The sequence below is a fragment of the Ciona intestinalis genome, unplaced genomic scaffold (genome assembly GCF_000224145.3).
Source record: "Ciona intestinalis unplaced genomic scaffold, KH HT000101.2, whole genome shotgun sequence".
Classification (NCBI taxonomy): Eukaryota; Metazoa; Chordata; class Ascidiacea; order Phlebobranchia; family Cionidae; genus Ciona; species Ciona intestinalis.
The window spans coordinates 364198-383487 of NW_004190423.2; the positions used below are offsets into that span (position 1 = coordinate 364198).

Consider the following 19290-nt stretch of genomic DNA (forward strand, 5'->3'; position numbering starts at 1 on the left):
GTCATCAAAAACGCCGAAATTTTCAGCAGGTTGAATTTACACCAGATGTGGTGTAAATGTAAATATTAAACTTTTTCGCAAGCAACTTAAACGAGAGATGTGAACACCAGATACCGAAAACAATGATAGCAGATAAACTATACTGCGCATATTACTCGCTTGTATGAGTTAGAAAAGGCGCCGAATTTGAAATTTGAGTTAAAACGACGCAAAATCTATATAGTAGTGTGGGGTTATAGGCATATAACGTTTACTCGCTCAAATAGATGAAGAAAAGGGACCAAAAGTTAAAATATTAAATTTATATTGCCGCAAAGAAAATATCAGATGAAAGTATAGTATAGTAGGGTGGGGGAAGATGGGACACCTTTAGCCCATAATATCCAGATATCCTGACCGTGTTGTGAGGATACGGTTTTATAATTCTTTGAAAGACCTTTGTTTACTACCAAATGTGACGAGAAAATAAAATGAAAAGGGGTCCCATCTTTCCCCACCCTACTATTTTATTTTTTTCATGCTAATTTTAGGCATCTTTATTTTGTAGTGTAAAGTTTATTAAAAGTATTACCTACACACACTCGTCTAAACCAATTGCTGCTGTTAATTGTTAAAGAATTTTAGCCTAACCTATAATGGGAAGCGTATACTGTATTAGGTAAAGTTTTAAGCTGATTAGTTCAAAGCGTGCCCATTATTTTGTACTGACAGAAGTGATTTATTAGTTATCCCTTTCCCGAGTTTTAAGTTTACCAGATACCTGATATTTAGTTTTATCTCCTGACAGGCCATGAATGGAAAACATTTTAAGCGAGGAAAAAAACGCTAGGGTGTTGGGGTTAGAGAAGTGTTTGCGCGCTGCTGAAAGACACTTCTCGTCCGTTTTACTTTCTACTGTAACGTGTGTGGGCCAGCGAGCGACTTTTTTCTCTGATCTTCTATTAAGTTTTAAAGAAAGGAAATCAGAAACCTACAGAAAACTGGCCTGGGGAGCATTTTCGCGAATAATGACTATTGTTGCATCACTATCGGATTGGTTGTGACGTAACACATGAAATTATCTGTTACTAAGTACAAAAATATTTAAAAATTGACCACGCTGTGGTTAATTTAAATTGAGACACGCGTGTTGCGGAAATCTAATCGGAAATTCAAAAATTTTAAAACACAAATTCCCAGGAATTGTTGAAAAACGTGTTCGGCGCTACATTGGCTCGGTAAATAAACAAAAAATCCAATTTTAATTTCAAAAGCGTTGGTAAACATCGGTTTTAATTTTTTGCTATACAAGTCTTAATTTTTGTCTTTATTTTGTTAACGTAAACCATTTTAATTTTGCTGTATTTCATTTCATTTTTTTGAAAGCGATTAACAAAAAACGGTTTTATTTTTGGCGAAAACCGTTTTCGACTGAACCATTTAATCCTGATAAGAAATCAAAGAGGTCCGCGCTTTCGATGGCCAGAAAGGTGTTAAACCTATTGGTAAACAAGACCACGCGTTGTGGAGAATACGGGATTGAGGTGTACTGGGGTTTGTAAGTTAAAATCACCAGAACGAAAGAGGAAGAAGGTGTGCGATTAAAAGAGTCGCTTAACCTAAGGTGTATAGGAATAGCAATTACACCAGTTAATCTAGGATAGGTAGTTATACGATTTCCTGGTTGTTAGTACAGTTTGATTTTATTCTACATCATGGATGAGGTCCTAAACAGTAAGTCATGACAGGGATTCTAAAAAATTAAACCAGAGTTGCCGATCACCCCAGGTTAAGTTTATTTAGTACTTTTTAGGATTTGATCAAAAAATCACTAAAATTGTATTTCTCACAGTACTATAGCTATGTAGGACAACTGGATACTACGATTTCAAGATTATATAGGTTACTAAAGCTTATACAAAATTGTTTAAAAAGCATCAAGTCAACCATATGCGGAGAATCAACAACTAAAAGTAAAGGATCTAAAATTTGTTCCTTTCTATGCCAAGACAGATATTTAATTTGTAAATTTGACGATTTGTAACTGGTAGGTGGCTCAAACTATTTATTAAAATACAGTGGTTATTGGTACCATAACTTTACACTAGTTTTTATATTTCTAAATACACCATGTTAAAGTATGGCAGGTCTTGGCTTTTAAAAATTACACCTTAAGTTTCGTAATACATGTTAAGTTACTATAAACTTAATTTTCAGTTTGAGCAGTTTTACTATTCGGCGATAATATACTATCTGTCTATGTACAATGGTATATTACGAATTTTAAATAAAAAACAAACAATGCATACATAAAATAGAAAGTGTATAAAATCTTAATTGAAAAGAATAGCCCCATAATGGTGTATGGCCTCGTTCTATTTTCTACGTAAACTCTATCTGTATTCTACGTAACATGTTTAGCGTACACACTTAGACAGTTTAATCTCTTTGCAAAGCGTCAAAAATTCGCAATATTTCTTTGAAAATCGCGACATCAAATAACCGCAGGTGTCCGGCTCGGTTAATTTACACCTTTTGCCCTGTACGGTCGGTTAAGTAAAGTAAACATGGATCGGTCAGTTCAAAAGTAAAACGCGGGTCACTAAGTGGACAGTCAACTTACGCTTAAAGGGTGCGAAAAGTTAACGTGCTGATGGAATATGAGAACTGAGAATATACCGGTTTTAGATTTGGTGAAACTATAACTTTGTGTGTTATAGTAGGGTGGGGGAAGATGGGACACCTTTAGCACATAATGTCCAAATATCTTGATCGTGTTTTAAACAATTAACAACGGTCTACGGAAGTCGTAAGGATGCGGTTTAACAATTATTTTAATGTTATTAGTTTACTACCAAATGGGACTAGAAAATGTAATAAAACGGTGTCCCGTCTTCCTCACTCTATACTGTATATACCAGTATAATTGATTTTGTGAAACTGTTACCGTATTTGTTATATCTTATATCTATTAAAAGTTAAGAATTTTTGCAACCCTCTTATACTTTCTTATATAAAAAATCGCGGTGACATTGGAATTGTGAAGAGTTTCGAATTTAAACAAAAACGACAAACAGTCCAGTTATAGCGTTTTCCAAATATATACATTTTCACTGTTTTAACTCATACTCCATTAAAATATAATAATGTGTTAAAACCGATTAGCATAGAGATGAAAATGTGTTTACTATATACTAAATGGGACGTTCAAAATAGACCAACTTAACTTTTAATACAAAAATATCAACTAAGTTTGAAACAGCTAAAATTTAACCTAAACGTAAGCGACCGTAATTTGTGAGTAATTCACCACCGTTATTACTGATACTTCATGCACATTATTCGCCGTACTTAAACATTTTATTGTAAACTACATTTATTAGCGTTTCCCGTTCGTTTGCACCGAGCCAGCGTATTGAAACGACGCGAAATGTACATACGGATTACAAAAGCGCCGCGATTTTGCTTTGCTAATTGTCTGTGACATCACACAGCAAACACCATACCACCTGTGACCGAACAGAGCCGCCGGTATAATGACGAAAGTTAAGCTTCGACCACAACGCAAACTATGGGAAGCTAGCGTAAAGCTACTCGATCGAGCATACGGTATATATGTATAACTAAAATAAATCAAGTTTACAACGCAAAGTCATAACTCAAGGCAGAAGCGAGCGCATCTTACTGTACAAACATTTGCACCAAAACTTGATAAATTATCTAAGGATAGAAGGGGCCACTAGACTGTTTAACAGTAATGTATGGTACTGTGGGGTAAGATGGATACCGTTAGAAAATAATATCTTATACTTCTTTAGGGTGTTTTCAACAATTAAGAACGCTCTTTTAAAGTGGTGAGGATACAGTTATGAAATTCTTTAATTATTCTTTACTACCAAATATGAAATAGAATAAAAACATAAACCGTTTTACTCCAACCTATAATATACAGCAAAAATAATGGATTTTCTCGTAAAATGTCTGAATTAATGCTTATTCCAGACAGCGTTAAACGCATTTCAATACATTTTTCTGTATGTTTTAAATTCAATTCATTTTTTTACTAAAATTAATCTTTTACGAGCTAAAACCAAACTTGTCGTAATAAAAAATGGAGTTCTCGTTTATAGAAATCGCAGAACACCGATATAGGAGTTCTATAGCGTTAAAGACATGTGATATGTGAATAACTGAACCATAGCTCGTCGTTTTTCTGTTAAAGCCGGCGAGTGGTCGGACATTTTGTAAACCTGTACATAACGTCTGTGTGGTCTACAAATTAGACTTGAACATTAACAGTTAGTTATGGGCACGATGTAGAAGTGATAACGAATATTTCAAACTGTGTAATTATTTAAATATGTAGTAGAAAGTAGAATGTATAACAGCTAGCATAGCCTTATACAGTTTGTTAAATCTTAGGTAAATTTAAAGGTTGGGCATTACAAATATATCTTTTAATGTGTTACTATTTAAATTCAGGAAAAACTGTATCCAAATAATATATCCTTATGTGCATTTAAAGTTATGCTGGTGTTTAAAAAGTTAAATAGAACCACTTCTTGATTAATTAATTGCATACAAAGCACTCTGGATTATTGCGCAAGTATTGGAATTATCAAAGCTGTATGTAAGTACTGTTACGTCACAGTATAAATTATTTAATTGAATTTTGGCGCAAATTTCTATAAACACGTGTTTAACCTAGTGATTGCAACTAGTCTTAAAGTAAAACGTTCTAAGCAAGATATAAAACGTAATTTTAGGAATTCAAACTCATATTTTGATAGTACACACGCAATATGGTATACCGTTAGCTCAAAATACTTATAAATTCTGTAACAGTAACGTTATAATTGCAAATTACAGTCCTATGCTAAACAACAACAACACACCTATACACTAGTATATGTTTTGCCTGGGGTAAATGCCTTACACCTGTGACCCATAGGATCCACAGTGCAATTTGAAAAAAATAATTTCAGAAGTTAAGACCTGTGTGCGATTATTATCTAAAATCGAAATTGTACAATTGCAAACGCTTGCAGAAATTTAAACTAGTAAGAATTTGAATTAATGATCCTTTTGTCCATTGACTGTAAACCGATTTGTATTTGCATTCAATTGCAATGACAGGACTGTGTATGGATTGTAACAGAACACCTCACATCACCTGACGACAGGTTTTCACAATGACCTTAGATGCCCCGTCTGCAAATTTACAAGTACATGCTGTCAATATCACGAGTGGTAATCAATAACTTGAAGTATTTTCGGATGGGATAAATAATTGCCTTTTAAATGGTATGGGAAAAAATAGTAATTAAAAATGCTCTATAAAATCATATTGCATAGGTTCAAATTGACATAGGTTTAACTGGAAAATGCCCATTAATTGAAGACAATGCTCGCTTAAAAAGAGATTAAAATCAGTAAAGGTGTATATGTACATTGTACAAAGGTGTACTCATGGTATACCCAGCTGTACCAAGACACCGCCATGTCTTGTGTTATCAACCCAGAAAGTAAATGTTACGTTGAGAATCAGCATTGTGACGTAACTTCATCAATGGCCTACATCACAAAAGCATTTGTTCGATGCAACTTACATTATGAAGTTAAATTAAAACAAAGGTACCTCGTTTATCATTGAGTGTCAAGAACTGTTAAACACTTGAGACGGCGGCGGCCATTTTGTTCTAGGAGTGTCGAATTACTAAACCTGAATGGCAAGCTCCTTATAAGCGGCTTAAACTCTTCAGTAAAAAGAGTTTAGCACCTTAAAAGCGTAAAAACTATCACGTAAGTTACACCACTATTTCTAATGCAAGTTATACGCCTTATATTGTACAGAAAATAACACAAAAAAACGATACCGGGTTTTAATTGCCCTTTTAAAGCGTCAACTGGTTGTTTAAACAGTTTTTTACCTTAATACTGAAGTAACTGCAAAACATTACACCCGTTTAAAGGTGCATAAATTGACTACTAAAAATATGATTTGTGAAATTAGTTTTAAAATTTGAGGCTAATTTGGTATAAACTAATTTTGCTCGTTTTCTGGATTATTTTTAACTGAATCGCTAAATTTAGCGAAGCGGTGAGCGCGATTCGTGACAATATTTGGTCAGGTGGTTTCTCGAATGCATTCCATCATTGTTGTCATTATGACGTCATACACGCGGGCAGCTTGACAATGGAAAGAGCGGCAGATGCATTGTTGGTTGGAACTCGAATCGCGGTGCATGGTAAACAGCGGTATCAAGATGTTTAAACACTGAACTGATAATATCGCAGCTACAGGTGTAACTTATTAAACCTCTCGTGTGAAAATACCGATATTTTGACAAACATATAACAGGTGCTGGGCGGGTATGCAAACTTTACTTAAAATTCATTATTTTTTACAAAAAAACACGTGATTTTTGTTTTAAAATCGCAATGAAGGCGACTTTAGTATGACGTTAAAACGTATTTTGTTAAATCAAAATAAATAAACTACCAATAAAGTAAAATTATATTATAACAAATCGATGCGAGCTTTTTAAGAAATCAGCACGACTTTAAAACAGCGTCGGTAATTGTTAAGAACACGGTTATGAAATATGGGATGTTATGTGCTTATGGTATAGCCATCTTACCCCGCAGTACTATAAACATATCAACGTGTGTGGCCATTATGATACAAAGTCACAACAAATATTAATTATAACCGCACATCCCTTGGACACGAAAATGCATGAAAAAGAAACGAAATTATATTTTAATTTGGAACTTCAATTAGTTTACTACACGAATTATAACCGAATCCGTAAAGAGAACGAATTTTGTTTCGTTTACGCGCCAAAACGCGTTTGAAAACCCGCGATATTTACGTCACAAGCATAATGGGGCGTACGAGCGCCAACGTAGTTTTGAAACGGTACAATACGTGAGGATGTTTATTCGGGGATGAACCTGAACACAATAAAACTAAAGCAGGAATCCTACAACTGCTGCTTATAAGCCTTATACTGTTGGTGCTACATTTGCGGCGGCTGTATCATTGTACTGTATACAATAAGAAACTAGTGTTAGACTTTCTGTGGCGATCCTAGCGTTACTGTTCTATAACGGGCTATAGTGTTATAATACAACAGTTGGTGTACTAATGGAATAAATTTATTTAGCAGTTTATTCTACCGAGGAACCTGTGTTATAACTATATCATTTATCTGCAGCATTATATAACGTACTAACAGAACTTACAGTGTTAGAACTATAGTCACCAGTCTTGCGACGTATAGAGTACGCGTTTATAAAACGAGTATAATTGTACAAGAAGATTTACTTAATAAGCGTTTACATATGTAAGTGGGTTTTAAGGACGACTGCAGAAAGGTAAGGTCAGTTCAGACATTTCTTAGTTTTTTTTTACGCTGTAGTGTCGTTTTTTTTTCGTTTTTTTTTACTGTACGCCCATTAAAAATAGAAATATCTACGCCGACCTGCACTGAACAACGCTGGGTGTAGATATTTCTTTGATTGTTCTTTCAAGCCACGTTAACACGCTTGATTCAATTACAATTTAGGCATAACGTGACGTCATAGAGGGGTTTGTTAAAATAATTCTAGAACTTCAAAGTAAATAAATATTTTTATTCTCGAGTATTTGGTTTGTGGGCCAGAATGAGCGCGAATGAAACGCAAATTATGACGCAAATATTGTGTCGATTGATGCGGTGATGTAACAATGGGGTAGAGACTGTTATACTGTGACGTAACAGAGGTGGGTTCATTGTGACATAACAATATACTTTATACACAGGTCGAACCCTGGTAGGTAGGATTAAGTAACATGTTAAACTAATCTTAAACACATATGATGGCGGCAATGGGTAAAGTCATGCACGAACGGAAAGGAAATGCATTGATTGGACATCAGAGGTAACTAGGACGTCTATATAATAATTTGGTATTTATTTTAAGTGAATATGTATTCTATATGGGTGAGGTCCTACAGTGACACACGCCGTGTGACCTGGGGTTTAGGCCAGAGTTGGCCCATTACCACAACATTGTATATGCACAATCTATATTATTTGGGTCCTATAGTTAGGCGTCTTACCCTGTGTGTTTTCGAATTTGTAAATTTTTACCTATTTGTGGGTGTGTTTTAATATATATTTTTGAATTGTTTTCATTTATCAAAAGAATGATAGTACTAATTCGTGGTATCACCCAAAAATCGTCATGTATTCAATTTTGGAAATATTGGGCAATATGTGGTTGTCCCATTTTCTTAGGTATCCCATATTCCCCACTCTGCTTTATGCAATTTTATTTCACATGTGTACGTGAGGTATAGCACGATGCAACAAAAGACAGAAATTGTTAAAAAGCGCGGATTAAATCGACCGCAGTGTGACGTAATAAATGCAATTAACATTGTTAGCCGTATAGTGTAAGGCGCGAACGTGGCCACACGACTAATTTGCTTTAAATTTTAAGGCATATACGGAACATAGCAATTGTATGAAGGGTATATGATCACTTAGTCTTTTATGTCGCAGCTTTTCGACCAAAAACTTTAGCGTATGAATTGTTTTATTAAATATTCAAACTTATTTTCATTTTCTTCCAGTATTTTTAGTTGCAGCTTTTCGAAATTAAATTCTAGCTTATAAGTATTTTGATATTTTGATATTTCCTGTTTAACTATCTTAAGCGTTAAGTTTTTTGAAAATTCTCAGCGAAGAAAAAATGAAAGAAAAATCAAAAACCGCCGCCCGAAGCCGCAGAGAGAAGGAGAATTCTGAGTTTTCTAAACTCGCGAAGATGTTGCCTCTACCGTTGGCTATATCTACACAACTAGACAAAGCGTCGATAATTCGATTAACAGCAAGTTATCTGAAGATGAGACATGTTTTGCCTGAAGGTATTATGGTAGTACATGTATTGTAGGTTGGGGCAAGATGGTACATGTTTCATCTGATTTTTCTGACCCGTTTGGTGTAGCAAAGCAAGAATATTTACAGAATCATAAAACCGCATTCTCAGGACTCTAAAAGAACGTTTTTAATTGTTCAAAACATGATTAAGAAATATTGTATAGCTCGACAATGAGCATGAGGTGTATGAATACACCATGTGCGTCTGGTGTATAGGAAGATACCTATGATATAAATCAACAGTGAGCATGAGATGTATAAATACACCATGTGTGTCTGGTGTATAAGAAGATACTTATGTTATAACTCGACAGTGAGCATGAGGTGTATAAATACACCATGTGTGTCTGGTGTATAAGAAGATACTTATGTTATAACTCGACAGTGAGCATGAGATGTATGAATACACCATGTGTGGCTGTTTTAAAACAAGGTCCCGTGTTATAACTTGACAAAATCTTACAAACAACGTATATAAAATTCAATATCGATTTCAAACCATAAACACATCAAATGTCCGCAACGTTAGAGGCAAAATGACTGCAGTATTAGAATAAACGTAAGTCCACACAAATAGACTACAAACCAGAGGATGCTCTTTATACAGATAAGTCGCCGTATTAGACTGGCAGTAACTCTATACCCCATTCAAGTTATTTCATACAATTGACTGACTTAGATAGATGGGTTAGATTGGAACTAAATGGCGATTGTATAAAGCGGAGCGGCGATTATGGATGGGGGTAAAGAGAGTTACTATCCTATATACGTTGTATTGTATATGGCGAACTAAACTCATGATCAGCAGATTTTTCGGACAGTAACTTGGTGGATAGTAACCTCTTTTACACTGATGATGGACCAAGTTACTGTCCGAAACATCTGCTGACCACGAGTTTAGTATCCATTCATTATTACCATTATTACGTCATAAACACTTAGAAACACCCCCGTTTATCGCGCTTTTTATCTCCCACAACAATGACCTCTATGACGCATAATGACCGTTGTACTTGACGTTGATAGTGACCTCATAATCGAACCGTTACCGAACAAACACCGACAAAGAATTCAAAGCGAGTTGACTCTTTGATCCTAATTTAAAACACACAAATACTAGGTTTTACCCCTTTTTAGCTGAAATTTAACAAAAACAACTAAAAATTAATTTAAAAACGACCAGATATCCTTAAAGTGCATAAAATTTGATTTTATAGCAAAGAATATGAATTATGGTATATTTTAGAATATGTGATAATGGGTTTTCAGAAATCTGATTGTGAAGTCACGAATTATTCATTGTGACGCGGTTTAAACTCTTTGTTACGTTACGGGGATCAATGTAATGTTTCTAATCCTGGTATTTTGATGGGGAAAGTACGGGATATTTTGTTACGGCGAGTTAGGAACTTTTATGCGTTATATGCGGCTCGACCGCTGTTGGCTTCGCGTTCAGGGCGCGGTCACGTCGTGTACTCTATTGCCTAATAGTTTTGCAAAACGTAATAAACTGGTTGGGGGCTAAGGCGCAACACGGGCCACTTGTTGGTAGACCGTAGCGAAAACTTAAGACTGTCTATGTTTGCACAGGGGTCTCCATTTTCGTATAAAACGCATCGGCCATATAGCGATCCAGACGCCGGGTTTCGGATCAGGTTTTCCCGCGGCGACCACGGTCATTGACCCGATGTATTTGCCCAGATTGGTCGACGGATAACGGGCGGAAACTTGACGGCTGTCGCTTTTAATAAATCTGCAAACAGAAACCTAAATCCGAGCACTTTAGGGACCGTTTGAAGTCGAAACGCCAGAAATGCAAGGAACTTTTAAAAACATCAAAGAAAGAATAGTTCTGGGGAAAATTTTTAAAAAGCTGAAAATTTGTATATTTTTTTCAGTGCTCTTCGGTAAATTTTTGTACAAAGACTTCTTATTTTTAAATTAATAATTTACTTTATTATATTTTTAAAATATGTAAGCGCGTGGTTTTTGATTGCCTATTTTTCTTAGATCCTATAACCATATTTTGTGCTAATAGTATTCCATCTTACCCCACAGCAATAAAATATTATAATTGTCATATTTTATTCCCGTTCAGTTGGTTTAACAAATTTTTGCAAGCCTTTGTTTCGTCATTAGTCATTGTGACGTCACAATACCCCGTTCGCACCTGTGCAAATGAACAGCACGGCGATTCAATTGTTACGTCATAGTTGAGCTTTGCGTCAGAGCGTCCAGCGCGTATTGTGACGTCACAAGAGCATATGTCCATTACAATGATGTTGTGTTAGCATGGATTAGCGACCGCGGGCGAATGTTTGAGGAAAGAATTAATTCTGACGCTTTCCGGGCGGTAAAATAACTGAACGCAAACTGTAAGCGGTGAAGACACGCGAAACCTCAATTTTTAAGCAGATTGGGCAAAAGATTTTACAGGTGTGTTTTAACGTAGGCACTAACATATAGTGCTGTGGGGTAAGATGGATACCGTTAGCACATAATATCCCATATTTCCTAATTGTGTTTTTAACAGTTAACAACGCTCTTTTAAAGTCGTGAGGATACGGTTAGTTAATGCCAAAAAAATAGGAATACCAGCTTAAAAATACGTCTTTTACATATAGTTGACAGTTAGTTTTGTATATATGAATACACCACTTAGCGGAAGAAGGATTAACTACTTAGTGACACTCGGCACAACTTGGCGACACGCGAATTGTGACAACCTCTCACGGGGATTTATTTTTGTTATTTCAACGTCGCATTCGAACACCTGGATTTATTTTGTCCCCGATTTTCTCACGCCCACTTTATTTAACACACACGTGATGTCGCTGTTAATCCAACAGAAAATACCATTGATGACGACATGAAAGCTATTGTTCCGTCACAAGCCGAAATCAAAACACAACTTATTCAAAGCTGGACTAATAAATCAGGAAGGGGTTATAAACCGTTCTATATATGATCGAGCTCCTATAAGCCTAAATCGTGTAACGCAATAGATCAAGACTTTGGGTTAAAAGCCGGAGTTAGCCCATTAACCTAGTCCTATAGTATACCGGCGATAACATGAAAAATAGCGAATTTTAAAGGTTAATGTTAAATGAATAGACTCCTTAAGACATCTTATTTTGTCTTAGACTTAAAGAGTCTATGGTTAAATGCTTAAGCCGCAACGTACGCCCATATACAAAATACCCCCTGCGTGTTTTAACGACTGCCGTTTTGCTGCTAATTCCCTTCTCATCGTTGATTTAATTATTTTGCTCTTCGCAACTGTATTCAACAAGAGATATGATAAAACTTATGTTATGGTATCCCCATTTCTAACCGGCGTAGAGTAAATGCATCGAAAAGCCGCATAAAAATAATATTCCAACGTTACAGACCCGCCTAGCCCACCGTACACTCACTGTACATGGCCACGTGGAGCTTACTGCGGTGGGATTCGAACCCAAGAAAAGGCGTTCCTTGCCTCGCACCTTCTACAGTGCATGGATGGCTTCATATTCGTGTTGGGAGCGGATGGGAAGATTATGTATATGTCGGAGACTGTGTCAGGACACTTGGGACTTTCACAGGTAATACGTCATAGTGTGTGACGTCATGATAAATAATGACGTCATTTTATCATGGCATGACGAAAAGAAATAAATACCAACGTTATAGAATATAAGTAGACGAATCAATGACATTTTACGTGACGTCTTGACGAAATAAGGTTTGACGTAATTATTATGGGACGTCCTTACACAAATGTACTACTATTGGTCGAATGTATACTGCTTCTTTTATAAGGTTAAACACTCATTTTATGCCGGGTTTACTTTTGCGTCGCCATTTTGTAAACAGACGCACTCGAAGACGCTGAAGACTGTAACATATAGGAGAATGTAAGCAACACAAACGTATACCAATATAGCGCTGCTTATGTATCAAATAAATCTTGTAGTTTCTGTGTATGTAGCCCATGCATATGTAGCCTATGTATATACTAAAGCTCTAATTGAGCTTTTTTTTACAAGTTCTGTATATATTTTGTTCTAGGTTGAATTGACAGGCAACAGTATATACGAGTACATTCATCCAGGCGATCATGACGAAATGAAGGCTGTTCTAACTGCCCCACCACCTCCCTGCATTGTAAGCTGTTACTTTTGATACGCTAAACTCCCCAAACCAATTTTAAACGTATAATTTTCAACCGTATGCAAATACAACGACTGTATAAAGATATGCAAACTACAAAAGCTTCAGCAACTCGACTGTGGGCATTATTCAAGTTCCACCCACGACTAGAAATTTAAACAAATTCAAGACACTTACATTACCAACCGTATAACCACCGTTTTTTTACCCAAGAACCCAAGCTACCCACAAGTCTGTCCCGAATACGAAGCCGAGCGTTGTTTCTTCACTCGCATGAAATGTGTGCTGGCTAAAAGAAACGCTGGTCTTACTAGTGGAGGTTACAAGGTAACATGGCTGTCTCTTATGAATCTAAATATTAAAAAAGCTTATTCACGAACAAAGTTACGTATACATGCTAACTTATAAGCGGGTACGAGGTGTATGAAACAGAACAACCACGTTATATCGACTGTCGTTGCCTCGCCATGTGGGGATGAATAAGTTACATACGTGGTAACTTATAAGCGGGCACGAGGTGTATGAAACAGAACAACCACGTTATATCGACTGTCGTTGCCTCGCCATGTGGGGATGAATAAGTTACATACGTAGTAACTTGTAAGCGGGTACGAGGTGTATAAAACAGAACACCCGTGTTATAACGACTGTATTTTCGCGTGTTGCGACGACAAGATAGTGAAGTTACATTTATTCAAATATTTAATAAAAGTAAATACATTGTATGTGCGTAAATCCAAGCCAAATTAGTTTATACTACGTCTTATAGCAAACTACAATTCTTATTCTAACAAACCATACAACAACATCAGGTGATTCACTGCACTGGTTACATAAAGATACGTTACTTTATGTTCGATCAATACGATGGCAGTGGAGGAGGGTGCTATCATAACGTGGGGGTGCTGGCGTTGGGGCAGTCCCTACCTGCTACGTCACTCACTGACGTCAAACTGTATTCGAATATGTTCATGTTTCGCGCAAGCCTCGATTTCAAGCTGATATTTATGGATCAACAGTGAGTGTGTTAAAGTGGGCTGACTTTTACATGTCATACGAGTGTCACAATTTAGTATAATGAGCTTCTGGTGTATTACGAAGCACCCATGTTATAGTAGGGTGGGACTTTTCATTCTGTTTTCTCGTCACATTTAATAATAAACAAAGACCATATGCGTTTGGTCTACAATAAATCACCCATGTTATAATAAGGTGAAGTAAGATGGGACGCGTTTTCATTCCTAGTAGTAAACAAACAGTATTTACAATGTTTTATAACCATATCCTCATGACTGTAATAGAGTGTTAATTATTTAAAAAAAGACCAGAAAATATAAAATAATATGTTTAAACAATACCCATCTTACCCCACAGTTTTGTATACAGCTCGACAGCGAACATGATCTAACATATACTTCATAACTACAACATAAAACCATTATATATTCACAGAGTGTCGTCGCTACTGGGTTTTGAACCGCAAGACTTAATAGAAAAGACATTATATCATTACGTTCACGCAGGCGACCTGTTCCATCTAAAGGAATCCCACCAGAAACGTAAGAACCACGTGAAACAAACGCATCATATAGAATGCCAAGTGCGACGTAACGCGATCGCTTCTACTGTGACGTATGAATGGGCGTCTATTTGTTCATAGATAAAGTTGCGATGTGCACAGCTGATTCTAATTAACGTCGATTATGACGTAACAGCCGGGGATCTCATAAAAACTTTATATAAAGATAAAATATCTTGTTCTCTTTTTCATGTATGACGTAATCGGTGACGTATATACAGTAGGTTGGGGTAATATGGTCCAAATATTCATGTTCAAAACGTGATCAGAAATTATGGGATGTTATGTGCTTATGGTATAGCCATCTTACCCCACAGTACTATATACACATCAACGTGTGTGGCCATTGTGATACAAAAATGACAACAAATATCAATTATAACCGCAAAGCATTTTAACACTAAAATTCATGGAAAAACTTACGAAAAATATTTTATACCCATATATACATTACACGGTAACCATTTTGCCCCGCTTATACGTTACAGTGCTAAACAAGGGGCAAGTGAAGACGAAGTATTATCGCTTTCTCACCAGGCACGGGGGATGGGTGTGGGTGCAAAGTCACGTCACAATCGTCCATAACAGCAGATCGTCGCGTCCGCATTGCATTGTTAGCGTTAACTACGTCATAAGGTAAGCCAATTGAATGTGATTTGTAAAAGAGACTAGTACAGTATAAACTGTTCGTTGTAGACTTTTGTATGACGCGCATTTCGTGCCGACTTTGATTTTCGAATGAAAGGTTAGCACGCGCTTTTATTTGACATATTTTTTTCTAATTTCCTTGTTTTAGAAATTATGTTTTTTTTTGCAGTGACGTAGAGAAGCGAGACATTGTGATGTCACAACACCAAATAGAACCTTCCAAAGTCAACCATTTTAATGTGAAGTCGAGCGGTTCTAGTAGGAGCAAAAAGAGAAAAACGAAGAGCAAAGAGGAGAAAAAAGTTTACACCGGTCGATTACGTAATAGGGAAAAAACCACGAATTATTCCGAGTCGAGTCCTGACCTTGCTGTTGCTACGAACGACGATGACGTAACGAATTACGTCACAAACGGGAATTCCCAAACTTCTGATAACGGAAGCAGTCCTAATGACGTCACGTATTACGAAAATGATAATTACACGTCATCGAAAACAGTAGACACGTATGACGTAAGAGCTACGTCATCAAAAACCGTCGTACCACACGCAAATCCTACAGAGTCTAGTTATGAACATTATAGAACTCACGAGCGCCATCTGACGGCTAGCGATCAGTACAGGTCGTACCATCATCACGTGTTATATCATTACCATCATCATCACCATCACGGGTTCACGAACGAACCGTTTCACGAATCACGAGATGAAAGGAAACACTACAACCCATACACAGGTAAGGTATACAAGAAATGCTACCACGTATGTAACTTATTTATCCTCTCGTGGCGAGGCAACGACATTCGTTTTAACACGGGTGTTCTGTTTCATACACCTCGTGCCCGCTTATAAATTACCACATATGTAACTTTGTGGGTGATTGTTTTAATATAATTCGACAGCTGCTCTAAACGTCTCAAACTCAAACGCGTAAACTCTGGGCTAGTAGCAGGCGCGCTTATATTTACACCACAACCCATATTTCAGGTCCTTGGAATGGATATCAGCAATATTACCCCTCAAGTGACGTCACACAAGTACCTCGACCAATCAAATCGCGAGAAAGCCCCGAACTTTGCAGCGACACCCAGTGTCCGAACGCTACCGGAAAATCCGAACGATGTGACGTCACAGAACGAAAAACAAACGAACGACGATACGCGAGAAGAAACTCTGTGACGTCATCGTGCCGTTTTGCCCCAAACCGGAAGCCGCCGTATATGACATCTTATGACGTCACAAATAATATGACGTACGACGCTAAATTAGCGGTACAGCAATTACAAGCCGACAGAACGATCGCACATAGGCCAAGTTACCCTCCTTATCTTCACACGACTTAAAACAGCACTTGCGAGATATGCAATAGTAAAAGCGCGAATCGTTGTCAACCCAGCTGCAATCAACCTTGCGCCGAATTCTCGAATGTTCCTTATGACGTAATTGCACTTTATTACAACAAACCAAACCGTGACGTAATTTGTGATGACGTTAGCACTTCAAATTGACAACGGGCATAAGGTTAACAACAGAATAGCTTAGCTGACAATCAAAATTACTACCATAGTACCATATATATATACACATATATATGTGTATTACATAAAAACTGCTCAGCAAGCACAAAGATAGCGTCATAAATACCATAAACATATGTTTAGGTATCTGTAATAACAGAAGCTTGAGTCAAATTTTTAACATCAATCATTAACATCATAGTTGTAGGTCAAAAGCTTGTATGTTAGATTAATAACTTGACTTGATTCGAAAACCAGAGAATTGGAAAAGTAAGTTGTAGCCGTAACACCAAGTAAGATAGAGATGCAGCAACATGCTTAGGAGTGGGATAAAAATAAGGAGCATTTTTGTTTCTTGCAAGAAAGTTGTTTCATCAGAAAGCATTTTAAGCAAGAGGAACTCCCAGAAACGGATGTTTCCAATCTGCTTAGGAATCTTCAGTGATGTCAGAAATAAAAATAAAAGCTTTCTATTGGAAGTGCAGAATATTTGTACCTTTTTGTCTAGAAGTAACATTTGCATGTTCAAAGAAAATATTTCCAGCAAAAAAGAGGAGCCCAGAAAGTTTTTTCCAAAACTAAGATAGCAAAAGATTCGCAAGAAAATAAGTATTTTTTCCTCGAAAAGAGTTTAAGTTGGAGAAAGAAAAAATAGAAAACTTCCTCAAGCAGCTTTTGAAGCGAAAAGGTTAGGGAAAAATCGAAGTCCTTGATCCGAATCATCTCTGCATAGGAGTCCGGATGTTTCCGAGAGAAGAAGACGTTCTTTAGCGAGGAGGACGGAGATATCTACGATAGATGCAAGCTCCTCGGAACTAAGGCTCGTACTGTCGGTTACCTGGGGTGTAATGTGATAGTTGTAATGATACAATATATATATTATACATATATATATTCATATGTACATACTTGAATGTAATTTAGAATAAAGTTTAATGTAATTATACAAAAATATATATACATTTATGGATGGGATTTACAATCTATTAGAGATCTGGGATGAAATAATATACATTGTTTTGAAATGTGAATAAATAACAATATTTTGTACTCTGGTCACTGTAAAGTAGGTTTGAATAATACACAACTTGGTAAAACTACTCAACCCACTGGAGACTAAAAGAATAAAATACAATATCGTCAAGACATCAAGTAACGACAGTCTTCATAACTCGCTTATGAATAAAACAGAAATGCAAAACAAAGGCATGACTGTTCCGTTGTACTCTACCAAAATGTATGTTTAGGTAGATAGTTAAATGGGAGTAATAGTGGGTCAATTTTGGAGGGGCAATGACAGTCGTTATAACACGGGTGTTCTGTTTCATACACCTAGTGGGCCGCTACAAGTTACCACGTATGTAACTTATTTATCCTCGCATGGCGATCAACGACAGTCGTTATAACACGGGTGTTCTGTTTCGTACACAGTTTACATATGTGGTTGTGTTTAAATAAAGTATTACACAACGAACGACCAAAGTATAAAACACCAACCAGTTGAGTGGTTTGCTGAGTTACTTTCTCATCACTATGCGAGTCTGATTGTAGAACCATCACCCCTGTGTCGAACTGACGGAGTTTGATTGACAGGTTGAGGTGGGTAAGCATACGACAAGCGTTGAGGAGATCTTCAGGTGATAGAAGCTGTAATGGGGAGGGGGAAGGATTATAAATTAACCCTGGCCCGAAGAAGGTTTCTATGGCGTGGCTTGGTGTTAAACCTCACCCGTATGAAAGAGAAACCCACATAAATAACTACCACACACATAGACAACTCCCATTACCTCCATACCACGAGCTCTATTGATCCTACAGTAAGCATCTGTGAGTAGGATCATCCCACCAGCTTTATCAATCTGTGGAGCTAATGACTTGGACACCTCATGTGCTAGTTGTTGGTGGTAGTGGGTACCGGAACCATGGGTTTGTTTGGTCACAGGGTTGGGAATACCAAGGCTTAATAAGTAAGATTTGAACTTTACGGTCTGGAATAAAAGAGTAAAGATTGATGTAACTTGTTTAATCTGGCATGGCGGGGCAATACAGGTCTTATTTTTCATACACCTCGTGCCCGCTTAGAAGTTACCACGCATGTAACTTATTTATCCTCGCGTGGCGGGGCAATGACAGTCGTTATAACACAGGTTTTCTTTTTCATACACCTCGTGCCCGCTTACAAGTTACCACGTATGTAACTTATTTATCCTCGCGTGGCAGGGTAACGACAGTCGTTATAACACTGGTGTTTTGTTTCCAACACCCCTTACGAGTTACCACGTTTGGACCACTCATTTATGAATTACCACATATAGACACACTACAACACAAGCATAGACCAAAGTTAGTATAGACCAAGTTAGGAAACGGATTGTAAAACAACGAGTCTTGTTATCCATTGTCGCGCGTCTATGACGTCATAGACGCCACCATTACGGAGCCCACAGCATAGCATTTTACCATTGCTGGTTGCTGTTTTTCGCCTA

At 37.0% G+C, this 19290-nt stretch overlaps 2 protein-coding genes across 3 annotated transcripts in view; one reads left to right on the plus strand and one right to left on the minus strand.

Annotated features, from left to right (window-relative positions):
- Nucleotides 1–1653: 1653 nt before the first annotated feature.
- LOC778751 (single-minded homolog 2) lies at nt 1654–16761 on the plus strand. Of its 2 annotated transcripts, XM_018815772.2 has the most exons (11): nt 1654–1952; nt 7787–7905; nt 8712–8896; nt 12300–12493; nt 12960–13055; nt 13275–13388; nt 13874–14079; nt 14514–14620; nt 15129–15276; nt 15458–16023; nt 16275–16761. In XM_018815772.2, exons 2-11 carry the CDS (start codon nt 7841–7843, stop codon nt 16628–16630), a joined length of 2037 nt encoding a protein of 678 aa, XP_018671317.1. In that variant the 5' UTR covers nt 1654–1952; nt 7787–7840; the 3' UTR covers nt 16631–16761. The 2 variants fall into 2 exon arrangements, with proteins under 2 accessions (XP_018671317.1, XP_026694460.1); XM_026838659.1 differs by lacking the exons at nt 1654–1952; nt 7787–7905; nt 8712–8896 and adding an exon at nt 10163–12004.
- Nucleotides 16716–19290, minus strand: part of LOC100177294 (vacuolar protein-sorting-associated protein 36-like) — a 4455-nt gene continuing 1880 nt past the window's right edge. Inside the window, exons 5-8 of the mRNA XM_026838627.1 lie at nt 19265–19287; nt 18592–18871; nt 18302–18451; nt 16716–17642 (exon numbers count right to left, since the gene is read on the minus strand). Of these exons, the coding sequence (XP_026694428.1) occupies nt 17469–17642; nt 18302–18451; nt 18592–18871; nt 19265–19287 (627 nt within the window). The 3' untranslated portion in view covers nt 16716–17468. The remainder of the gene's footprint in view (nt 17643–18301; nt 18452–18591; nt 18872–19264; nt 19288–19290) is intronic.

Bases quoted from the DNA above. Each gene is read 5' to 3' on its own strand.
- LOC778751 (XM_018815772.2), top strand. From the start codon at position 7,841: ATGATGGCGGCAATGGGTAAAGTCATGCACGAACGGAAAGGAAATGCA. The intron at 14,621-15,128 runs GTAAGAACCACG...TATACGTTACAG, and splicing joins AAAGGAATCCCACCAGAAAC to TGCTAAACAAGGGGCAAGTG. The intron at 15,277-15,457 runs GTAAGCCAATTG...TTTTTTTTGCAG, and splicing joins AGCGTTAACTACGTCATAAG to TGACGTAGAGAAGCGAGACA.